Source organism: Nelumbo lutea, chromosome 7, assembly GCF_056320005.1.
Source record: "Nelumbo lutea isolate HS-2025 chromosome 7, American lotus-T2T, whole genome shotgun sequence".
In the NCBI taxonomy this organism is placed as follows: domain Eukaryota; kingdom Viridiplantae; phylum Streptophyta; class Magnoliopsida; order Proteales; family Nelumbonaceae; genus Nelumbo; species Nelumbo lutea.
Window position 1 is genome coordinate 22,335,496 of NC_142690.1, and position 12,279 is coordinate 22,347,774.

General features: G+C 34.7%; 1 protein-coding gene across 6 annotated transcripts; it reads left to right on the forward strand.

Moving 5' to 3' along the window:
* The first annotated feature begins 2,212 nt into the window (after nucleotides 1–2,212).
* Nucleotides 2,213–11,379, forward strand: LOC148845624 (putative protein S-acyltransferase 4). 6 transcript variants are annotated; one of them, XR_016102286.1, is made up of 7 exons: nucleotides 2,214–2,753; nucleotides 4,948–5,127; nucleotides 6,431–6,739; nucleotides 7,398–7,625; nucleotides 8,975–9,453; nucleotides 10,501–10,606; nucleotides 10,801–11,379. XR_016102286.1 is itself a non-coding variant. In XM_088955119.1 (6 exons), the coding sequence occupies exons 1-5, from the start codon at nucleotides 2,688–2,690 to the stop codon at nucleotides 9,449–9,451; spliced, it is 1,260 nt and encodes a 419-aa protein (XP_088811245.1). In that variant the 5' UTR covers nucleotides 2,213–2,687; the 3' UTR covers nucleotides 9,452–9,453; nucleotides 10,858–11,379. The 6 variants fall into 6 exon arrangements, 4 of the variants coding, with proteins under 4 accessions (XP_088811245.1, XP_088811246.1, XP_088811247.1 ...); XR_016102287.1 differs by having other exon boundaries at nucleotides 10,858–11,379; XM_088955119.1 differs by lacking the exon at nucleotides 10,501–10,606 and having other exon boundaries at nucleotides 2,213–2,753; nucleotides 10,858–11,379.
* The last annotated feature ends 900 nt before the right edge of the window (nucleotides 11,380–12,279 follow it).

The following is a 12,279-nucleotide window of genomic DNA, read 5'->3' on the forward strand; positions in this document are numbered from 1 at the left end:
TGACGCCCATTATTAATTCCCATGGTGTACCTAGAAGGTGATTATCCAACTATTGACCCTAGATATTGTATTATCCAATTTAATAGACCCAACCTGCAAGTATTTGATTACATACGTTCTAGCAAATTATGAGGTTGACATTAAGTGGAAACTATGGAAAAATAGAAAACAATGAAGTTTTTTTCAAAATCCCAAGTTATTTTTCAAGAGTTTCCATAATTTTGGATGAGAATCTCAACCAATTTATGCTTTGTTATTATATTTAGAGATGTGCCCAATTTTTACATTTTTTTTTTTACTTTTTGCATTCATTTTTTAATTTAAAAGTATCATTACTTAACTATGACATCGTGGATGACACATTTGATCCAAACGATTGAATTGTGTAACTATAACCAAGATGAAAAAACAATTTTATTTCTGAGTTGGTTTAAAAAAACACGGGTTTTACATGATTAGAAGTATTGAATATAGATATAATTGATAAAATTTATATATAAGCAAAAATTGTTTAAATATATGATTCAATGAGAGAAAATGTGAATTCATATCTTGAATGCAAGACTTAATGAGAGTGAATTTAATAAATTAAAAAGTAGTGATTCAAATTATATTTTCTTTCCCTCACAACTAGAAATAAAAAAATTTAGAATCCTGGGTATTTTAATCGAGAATGGGATTCAATGCAAAATAATGGAACTTATATACACAATGGCATTTCTTAACTTACCACCCACCAAAAGCCATTCTACTATATTAATAGCAAAAACTTTATTTAATGTCATTAGATATGATGATGTATCATGGTTCAATAAAAGGGTGGTTGTGTTTTTAACCATACCACCTATTTTTTAAAATGAAAATATTGGTTTTGAACCACCATAGGCATTCTGATATGTATGGTTGTGGTTGTGTTTGAACCACAAAACTGCAACAACATTCAGTTCGTGGTTCATTTTATGGACTCAATGCATCGTCAGCTTCATGTGTACAGAAATGATGCATATATATATATATATTAAAAATATAATATAATATGAGAATACATACATAGAGGTGTAAATCAGGCCGTGCCGCTCGTGGCCCGGTATGATAGTTTGCGGGCCGTGCCAAGCTTGACATGATCATGCGAGCCATGCTGGGCCTAGGATTTTAGGTCCACGGGCCAACACGGCCCAACCCAGCCCAGCCTGGCACAACCCACATATATATTTTATATATAGTTATATAATATTATATAAATCATAATTATATAATAACATATAGTATATAATATATTAATAAAATAATTATTTTTTTAATGTTATTATATTAATTTATTTAATTATTGCATATATAAGCAAATTTATACACAAAATTCATATAAATTAAAATTTTAAGTTTTTTGTCATTTTTTAAATAAATAGCTTTGGCCTAATGCACGGCCCGACCTGGCCCAAGGTTTGACCCACGAGCCAGTCCGGCCCATAGCATGACCCGGGCCTGGGCCATGAGCCGTGCCATGCCGACCCCCAAAATTTTCACCGGGGAGGGCGACACGACCCGCAAAAAGTGTGGGCCACCCACAAGCAGTGCTGTGCCAGCCCCCGGTATGGCCCACTTTACACCTCTATACATACAATATGTTAACAAGTATATATAATTATATATTTTTCACATGTACAAATTATATATTATATTTTGTACATAATTGCAAATAGAACCTCTCTCTTAAAATATTTTAATAAGGGATAGAAAAATGTCTAAAATAAATATGCAATTACTATTGAGGATGATATCTACGTAAGAAAAAACGATACAAACTTAATGAACAAAAAACGAGACCTTAAAGTTTTTCTTACAGGATTCTAATGGTGGGGACCTAACTGTATCACTATAACAAAAAGTGATTGCCATTAGCAACTTTAGAGGAGGTTTCAGCAAGAGTGAGAAGCTTTAGGGGAGGTTTCAATAATCTATCAAAAAATTACTAATTTCTTAAAAACAAAACAATATACACCCGTTTCGGTGGAGCTGAGATTTTCGGCCAACATAAAACGTTCCAACCCTCTACCAACTTATCTAATACCGCACATTGCACCATGCTGCATCCACCATAAAAGTGGGACCTGATGTACGGTGTAAGATCATGTTGGTAAGGGTTGGAACGAGTTTCGTTGTCAGGTGATCCGGACTCGTTACTGTGGTATTAGCTAATGAACGATAATCTCTTAGGACAAGAAAAGTTAGTTTCCCCCGAAAAATCCGCGGGAAATTGAACCAGCGGAGCCGGAGGCAACCGTTTCAACATAGGACGGAGATAGAGGGAGGGAGGGAGAGCTCTGTTTTAGAGAGAGAAAGAGGCTGTGGAGGTTTTGGGATAGGGGTGTTAGAGAGGGAGGGAGGAGAGAGAATGTGATGAAAGAGTATATTCTTTGTCTAACCTGTTAGAGAATGATGAGCAGGGGTAGCTGGTTTTGATCCCAACAGAGAGAAAGCGGAAACCTCCTTCCCCTGCTTCATCGTCCCTGTCGACCTATCCCAATTACGTTACTTAGAGAAACAGAATAAATAAAACAAAGATCTGGGTTTCATAATGCTACGTTGGTTGTAACGAAGGCTATCAATCATCTCTACGAGAAAAGGTAGCAGATGTTTAAGAAGGAAACACAGGTCTTACGAGTAAATATCAAAATACAAATTGGGGAATGTCTTCAAAAGATATGGCCCCGAACAAGCCCAAGAGGCTCTACCAAGCATGGAAGGGAAGCAACGTAAGTTTTCATTTTCCTTTTTCTTTTCTTTTTTTGTTCTGTTCGACAGACGGAAGTTCATCTCATTTGAATTCTCATCTACGAAGAATGTGCTTGTTTGATCGTTAGATCAATTGGGTTGTGATTGATGAACTCCGAAAGGAACAAATATGTGGACATTACATTTACGAAAAGGGTGACTACTTGTTTAATTTTGGTTGTTGCATGGGTTGGATCGATCATTTTGCTTCGCCTAAAAGAAAGTGAATTTGGAAATTTTGATTTTGATTTTTTTTTTCTTGTAGATTTTGTGAAGATGATGTTGCTGATCATTTGCTGGTAGAGACGTGCTTATTTGATAAGAAAATTAGTCGCTTTTTTTTGTGTTTTTTTTCCTGATTTTCTCCAAAGGAAGTTTGAAGAGCAAGCAATGCAATGCTTTTTTTTTTTTTTTACTTGGATTCTTAATGTTTCATGAGTTTTTGTCATGGAACCAATGGTTTTTGGGTTGCGTATCTGAACTAATTCACGTTTATTGGATTTTTTTTTTTCATTTTTATTGCTTTATTGTCACTGGTCCAATGGAACAAATTGAAATTAGAAGTAAATAACTGAGTTTGTATTTTTTTCTTTCATTTTATCCTTTCTTTTCTAATAATTTATATTATTGTATCGTTCACTTGGCATGATTTGAATTTACTAATTTGATGAGGAAAAAGTGAGCTTTATTGGCAAATTATTTTTTCCTGTTTGCAATTGAAGTTGGTGGGGGACAGTATGGGTGATTGGGTTCATATTCTCTTCTTTTCGGTTCTATTTATCCATGATTTGGGAATCTTTTTTTGGTAAATAACCAAATTTCATTAATTATCAAAACAAAATCAAACACCAAAAACACAGTCCTAGAGGGCTCCAAATACAAAAACAGTGAGAGACATAATAGACTAAACAACAGCCCCTCCAATGGCAACCCCAAACATCAACAACCTATAGCTACCCTATAGTACACACACTAAAACAGCAGCATAGTACTACAACCAACAAACAAATCACAACCAAGAATAGACACAAAACTAGTTCCAAACAACACTTATTAGCACAACCAGGATCTCATAACATAATCACAAAGACCCTGGTCATACTTTGCCACTTCAAGCTTCTGGCCTTTCAGCTGTATCTCTTGAACTATTCAGCACCTACAAAGTTTGCTTTACCCCATAGGTCACCAAACAGCTGAGTATTTCTTGCCTTCCATACATGATAATCAGTGGTGCAGAAAGCAAGGTGAGAGAGAATAGCTGCCAAACAGTTGCATTGAAACAACTCTTGAGTCTAAATAATCTCTGGCATCGGCACCATCTCCCATATTCTTCTAGTTCTAGTATAATCACAATAAAAAAACAGATGACCAAGGTTTCAATAGCTTGGTTGCAGATTGTCATTGTTTAGTATGATAATAAGAAATTTAATTGGGATTGGGATAAATGATACAAGCTTGTTTTATTAGAAAATCAAATTTTCTAGTTAGAGTTTCCAAAAATTCATGATTTTCCAGTAACCTAGTATTATTTTAAGTGGAGGGTTTTGAATTCTAAGCAATATATATCTAAGAGAAATCTAAACAATATATATCTAAGTTTCTTAAACCCTGAAGGAGAACTTGTGCATAGTGATTCATGTTTGAATAGAATGTGGTGTAGTTAATGGCCATTTAATTGTTCTTATATTAGTAGATGGGTGATGGATTTTGAAATTGATATTAAAGTCTCTCCTACATTATATGGAAGCAAGGGCCCCAGACTATAGAGCACAAAATACCATGAAGTAGAAGAAAATGTTCAAAATTTTCTCTCCTTCCCCTCACTGTACTCCTCTCTTACATCTTGGTGTTTTCTTCAATGGGTTAGGAGTAAGGAGATCTTGGATGATGATATAGTAATTTTATTTTATTTTTTATATTATTTGGGTGCCCTAATATTCCTGGCATGACATTCTGTGGAAGCTTCATTTTGATTTACGGAATTGTGAGGGACTTTTTTTTTTGTTCAATACTCCATCTTCTGCAACAGTAATAAAGTGATGAATATTCTTGAGACATATTTTGGACACTTGGTAATAGAACCTTGATAGTCTAATTATTTTATATACTCCACATGCATGAAACACTATTAACTAATGAAGCTTTGTGTGTGTGTGTGTGTTTGTTTGTTGACAGAATTTTTTTTGTGGTGGGAGAATGATCTTTGGTCCCGATGTTTCATCGCTGTTTCTATCCACATTCCTAATAGGCGGACCCGCCCTAACATTTTGCATACAAAGTTTTGCAAAAGCAAAAGTCCCAGAACAATTTCTTGGGTATCCTATACCAACTGTGGGATTGATTGTAACAATATTGGTTAGTATATCTTTCTTTCCCTTTATTTTTTTTATTATCTCTATTTTAAGGATTATCAGTGTATTCTCAATTTCAATGAATCTCCATAGTTCCAGTTTACTCCCTATTTTACTTTGGGATGAACTATTGTAACTCTTTATTTGATTCATCAATATTCAGTTCAATGCCATTCCTCATACATCCATATATTCTAGTTGATTTAGCCACTCTGAAATTAGGCAAACCTCAAAAGACTGTGCTGATCAGAAACACTGCCTAATTAATAGTTTCTTAAGGGTGATAGAAATGACAAATATCTTCTAGTAACACTTTTCATAGAATATGCTAATTCTTGACTGGGAATATTGAACTGATGAGTTTATATATCGAGCAATTTTAATGCATTAGTTTTACATAGTCTAAATTGAGATGTCCTGGGGAATGAATGGCACATGGGGAGGGTTGAAGTTTGCACAATGCATTATAGACAACACAGCAGAAAATATTATTTTTGGGGATTTTGACTAGCATGCAGAATTATCACTATATGCTTTATGAAATCTATTAAGAATAAACTAATATTTCTGAATGGTCCTAATATCTATTAGAGTTTAGAGATGATTGCAAGTTCAGGAAAGATAGCACAAATTTAATTTGGAAGTAAAAGAAGTAGCTTATGTCATCTAACTGTAAATATTTCTATCCTCTTCCCACTTAAGTCTTATACTAGCCATTTTTCATCAGTTTTGCTATCTTCTCTTAGAGGTTAGGTCCATATGAAATCCACTCCCCTGGTTAGCCAGAACCTGCATTGGGTAATAGCCTTTTTCTCTGGAGTGCAAAATATATTTTCTAGTATTGGGTTTCTACTTCATTGGATGCTTCTGGTGTTAGTGGTGTATTGTGTCTCCGATTCAGAGGTTCAGTATTTATGTTGGCACCGTATGCATTTTTAAACATTGAAAGACCTGTTAACATTTGAATTATAAGGTTGCTCTGTGCCATTTATATATCTCTAAGGTATCATTTCTTGACCTGACATAAATATGCCTGCTCTTTCTGGATTTAAATTGAGAGTTTCTCACCACGGCCCAAACTTGATTACACCTAATCTCTACCCAACTCAATTTTGTAACAGAGTGGCTGAGATGCCTATTTTAAGTTTAGGTTGTAGAATCAGTACACATTTTTTTTTTTTAATGATGGGAGGTTGTTTTTCCTACCTGTTCAAATCCATCTTTGAATGCTTTATGCTAGCATGAGTTCTCTTCAATTATATTTGGCACATTGCTGGTTAACTCTGACTCTTTGATGAATCATGCAGGATTTGACATTTCTTTTCTTGACATCGGGTAGAGATCCAGGTATAGTCCCCAGGAATGCACGACCTCCAGAATCAGAAGAATCTTGTCATATGTCTACCTCATCTATGGAATGGGTGAATGGAAGACTTCCTCAATTAAGATTACCCCGTACAAAGGATGTGATAATAAATGGTCACATAGTAAAAGTGAAGTTTTGTGATACTTGTTTGCTTTATCGTCCACCTCGTGCTTCTCATTGCTCAATCTGCAACAATTGTGTACAGAGGTTTGATCACCACTGTCCATGGGTTGGTCAGTGTATCGGAGTGGTAAGTTGTTCTAATGTAGTCTTGTTTAAGGATTAGGACAACTTTTGAAGATCATTTAATATTAACTGTTATAAAATGGAGACTACACACTTTTTATTTTAGTAATAAGGTCAGTCCAACCTTTGTTCATTTTCTTTATGCTGACCATCTAAAAACAAGCAATCTAGTTGATAATGCAACCTGTTTCTGGATAATAAGTTTTCTGTGTAAGGTCCTTGCAAAATTCTAAGTTATGATCATGCATCAGTTTTAAGGTATACATCTGATTTTACAACATGATGCTGGTATGCCATACTCATCATTATTGCCATAGGTCTGGAAATTCTGATACAACATAATGCTGGTGTAATCTGATTTTACAACAAGATGCTGGAAATTCTTGGTCAAGCATGGCCTTCTAGAAGAAACAGGAGACATGATGGATTTGATCAGATAGTGGGATGGTATCTGTTAGGTTTGGTTAAGTTTTGACCAAGAATCTCCCTGAAAAGATTTCTTAAATTTCCATTATACAAAATTTGTATGAAAATTTCATTTCCATACCATACTTAATAGTATGCATAAATTTGGATTTCCAGTTCCACTGAACAGAACTGTTAAGCTTGTTCTTTCTTTTTGCTTGAAACTAACTAGCTTCTCCATGTCAATCTGGTTGCAGCGTAACTATAGGTTTTTCTACATGTTTATTTCATCATCCACCTTCTTGTGCATGTATGTCTTTGTATTTTCCTGGGTCAATCTTCTTAAACAAAGGAATGGGCGGTCACTGTGGAAGACTATGTCAAATGAGGTTCTATCAGTTATTCTCATAGTCTACTGCTTCATAGCAATCTGGTTTGTTGGTGGGCTAACAATGTTCCATTTCTATCTGATTTGCACAAACCAGGTGATCTTCTTTCTCCTAAGATGTAAATCTTGATTCTGGAAGTGGTGAACATTTAAATATTTTCTGCTGAAAAGAGAAATAATGATATATTGTTCTCATCATTTTATTTGATTTTTTAATTCTCAAACCCACCATCAACACTCTCTGTAGAGTTAACTGGAACTTAATTTTCCTATCCTTATATGTTGAACATGGTTGACTCATCAAAATTTATGAATCAAGGTTTTAACCGATTCATACTATTATTAAATTCATTTAAGATTGCTTTGCATTGTTCAGGATATTTGATCTTTCTTCTTGCTTTGGATTTTAGGAAATGCAGTCATATCCATGTTTTGCTGACTAGTGTCTTTGTCTGGACAAAACTGCTCTGAAGTGTCCATATTATAGTTTTGGTCCAGACAGCAAGTCTCAAATCTGGGTATTTTGACAATTATAGAATCATCAGGATAACTCATATCAATTGGAGTAATTAAAATGGTTTACCTTTCAGGGTTGTTCTAGTCATTCTTATGTTTTCTACCATGAGATAAGATTTGCAGACATGGCTAAACATATAGATGCTGATCCTTGAAACTGGAATGCAACTCCTTCATTTCTCAAAATGCAGGACATGAATAAATAAATAACCATCCCAGTATTCTTATACTATCTTTTAATTCTAGTTTTAAATTTATGTCCTTCCACTTATACGTCGTGCTCGATGTCATAGAATTTATATTATTTGCGAATTTTCTTCTAAATGCACCATTCACTAGGCTAGTATTAATGCAATATTTGTCACTGAATTTGGTACAATAGCATGACAAATTGACAATATGAAATAAGATTGTACCCATGTTTGGACAGAAACTTATATACTAGAAGTATTCTTGAAGTATCTGTAATTGATAAATAGAATTAAAAAAAAAAAAAACAAAATGAGAATAGATCTATTATAGGACTGTTATTTTGAGTACCTCCATTTTCTTATCTTTCCCTTTTTCTCTTTGATGGGTTGGGGGGGGGGATGATGAGACATTGCAAAAGGTTCAAACTAGTTTTATTAAAAATTTATATGCAAAATCAATTGCTGCAACAAGGTAAGAAGTGCCCTCTTGCATGGTCTGTAAGACTGTAACCTCAAAAGGATACCCCTAATTAATAATTAGAAGAAGCAGTTGATACTTGATAGTCACCGCCACAAACTCATATTTGTCCATTATTATCGTTGGTTTTATGAAAGATCAATTAGATAGAATACAGTTCATATGCTTTTACATTGTATCATCTATAGCTCTAGTATTTTCTGTAACCCATGGTTTTTAAAACCTAATTTGCCTAATGTGATGAACCTTTCTTTTCTACAGACAACTTATGAGAACTTTCGGTACCGCTATGATAAGAAGGAGAACCCATATAATAAAGGGATGGCGAGGAACATTAGAGAACTATTTTTCTCAAAAATACCACCTTCGTTAAATGATTTCCGATCATGGGTGGTGGAGGATGATCAGGAAGAAGCAGAATCTATTGCTTCAAAGAGGGGTGGAAGCATCATTAATCGAAAAGAAAAAGTTGACCTAGAAATGAGAAGTAAACTTGCAGAGGATGGGAGTATTTCACTTCCTGGAATACTACAGAATCTGGATTACAATGGTATTGAAAGTAACTTGAAGAATAAGGATGCAAAAGAAGGTATTGTATTTGATCCGTTTTTCTTTCCTGTGGATCAAGAACAGCGAGATCCTGGATGGAACTCTACTGGTGGAGATAAGACTCTTACAGATGAAAGGAATGTACAAAAGAGTTCCCTTCCAACCGAAAGACTGGTTGTTCATGCATAGAGGTAATTCAATTTCTGTATTTCCATTACATGTAACTAGACAGATAAATTAACTAATTGAATTGCTAGTTCTTTATAATGACATATAACTAGAGATATTTTATTCATAAAATAACTAGAGATATTTTGAGCCATACTGTTTTTTTCCCATATTGGTGACCATGGGTTGAGAACTCTGAAATAGACTAGCAACTCAATTAGTTGATTACATGTAATTCAAATTATCAATATGTTAAGAAGCTTTACTTACACTAATGTATTTAAAGAAACACATGAATTGGTAATTGGCAAAATGTAATGGAAATTATGGAATGTTCAAGAAATCCATTTGTGCTAGTCAAGTTATCTAATGAGAATCCTAAATGATTTGACTGAGTTGGCAAGATGATGTTTGGCCAGACTGGCCAGTTCACATCTTAAGCCTACCAGAACTTTATTCTAGTTAAACTGATTCAGACATGCATTTCGTTCACGAGTTGAGTTTGTAAACAAAGAAAATATTAAGGTGAAAAAATTTCTGTTAATTGTTGAAAGGTTTGATTTTAGAGCTTTCAGGGTCTGTTTGGGAGGATTGAAGCTTGGATTGATCTGTTTTCACCGAGCTGCTTTGGAGAAGCCATTAAAAGAAGCTTCAGCAGAAAACACTATTTCTGTCCAAAAGACAGATATGTTGGACTGTCTGGAGTTCACACCAAACTTGGTTTATGGGCTGTCCAGATGCAGATGGGGCCCATCTCACAAAGCCAGAAGTCACTACCTGAAAGCCCTCCCAAATGGGCACTATGATTTAAAGCTATGCCATGCAACTTAATTTGTAAGGAGTTAACATGCAGAAACTAGATTTTAGAGTCTTAGTTACTCTATCTCCATGTCATATAATTATGGCATTCTTAAATTTAAATTAGCATTTGGCAGTACCATATGTTTTTTTTTTTTTTGATCTGTATGCCCTTGACCTTGTATCATTGTTTGACAACAAGACAAACAGGGATTTTACATGATTTATGATTGTTAAGGAGAAAAATTATAGCAGTCTATTTGTTTTCTCAGATTTGCAACTAAATTGTTGTATTGGCTGAAAGCTTGGAATTTGGAAGTCAAAATCTTAGCTACCAAGGCTGTACCTGCCTATGAACCGTGGATCAGTTTATAATTGGTGAGCCTTGGATATATCTTGTCAGAATCAGACTACTGTGACAAGGATATAGAACCACACATCCTTCAAATCTAATTCCAAATTTTAGAATTGTAACCTGATTATATAGTAATTGTGGGTATGTTTTGTTGACAGGTTCAGTATTTTTGTCATAATTATTTGACTGATTGCAATCATTCTTGTATTTTGAACAGTGGGTGTCATCGAATTCTTTTTCAACAGATCCAGTGACAAAATATTCATTAATGCAGGGTAAATTGTCATGTGGGTTTTCCAGATTCATCAGATGACAGTTATTCGGTGGCTTGGAGAGGCTATTGGTTTAGTTCTAAAAGTGTAGGGGCTGAACTCAAGCTTACTGATGCTATTTACTGAATAGAAAGGCAGACACAATAATTGAAGTCATTCTTCTATTCACTGTAAAGTGTTTAAAGTCTCATTAATTGGAATTAGTAAACTTGGCACACAGAATGCAGAGTAATGCCAGAGCCAGCAATAGAACAAAGGTGCTGTTCTGGAAGTAAAATGGTCATAGGTTGTGGTTTTGCTCCTTTTTCTGGACCCAAACTCTACTTTCCTCTCCTTTTTGTAAAATATCTAGAGAAAAATGGTCATGATAAGATGAGAATGGGTAGAATCATTTTTGAAACAGGAATATTGGTATTTTCTATACATGTTTTATACAGAATATGTGGTAAATGTTCAAGCAGAAGAGGGCATATAAACACTATTTTCACTATTCCAGATAATTTTCCCCTTCCCTCTTAGGACAATTGTTAATCGTGATTATTTGTTCTAGTTGATAAAGTAAACATTGAAACACTAATCAAGGTCATGTAAAGAATTCTAGTACATTGAAAAGAAGCACTAGTTAATTTTTTGTTTTCTTTAAAGATGCTTCTATAAAAATCTTAAGAAAGGGAGATAATTTTTTATTAGGGTTTGACTATGATACTGGAAAGACGTGATATCAGTAAAATTTATAACCAATCAACTGATTATAAAATTGTTAATCATGATAATTTTCACCTTTCCCCTTTGTGAATTCCATTGACCAACTATCCCCCTCTCAAAATCCAAAAAACGAACCCTCAATTCCTTAAAACTGGACCAGACCGGTTGACCCAGGAACCGCTCATGGCACCTTGCAGTCATCCATCTAATCTCTTGTAAAGTCATTTTGGATGAGGATAGTCATATGTTAATAGTAATTCCTTTGATGAACTTACCATGAAAAATAGGCTTGGCTTGGGTTTTTTCTTCAGGCCTAGCCAAAGCTCAGGCCCACATCAGCCTTGGGGCCTGGCCCAGCACTTCAGGCCCATACCATAATATATAAAAAATTAAGTCACGTCATGTAGCCTTTTTTGCTCCAAAATCCTCACTCGATTTTTTTTTTTCTTTTGAATTTATTTTTTATTTTTTATTCTTTGAAAAATGATTTAGCATGTGCCACATGTAAACCTGTCTTAAATATTTCCAACTCAATTAAAGTAGAAGCCCAAATCTCCCGCAAGCAAAAACTTGGCACACATGACATCCAGATGCACATTGGAAACATCTCCCGACATCATGGCACCACACATCTCACCATGAGAATGGGACCCACAATAACAGTAGGACCCACCATGTATGAGAAGTGTGGTGTCCGATCATGTTGGAAGGGTGTTATT

What these genes read in the sequence shown, in the direction of transcription:
- LOC148845624 (XM_088955119.1), top strand. Translation starts at nt 2,688, where the DNA reads ATGTCTTCAAAAGATATGGCCCCGAACAAGCCCAAGAGGCTCTACCAA. An exon ending in GATTGATTGTAACAATATTG is followed by an intron (nt 5,128 to 6,430) that starts GTTAGTATATCT and finishes TGAATCATGCAG; the next exon opens with GATTTGACATTTCTTTTCTT. An exon ending in ATCTGATTTGCACAAACCAG is followed by an intron (nt 7,626 to 8,974) that starts GTGATCTTCTTT and finishes TCTTTTCTACAG; the next exon opens with ACAACTTATGAGAACTTTCG.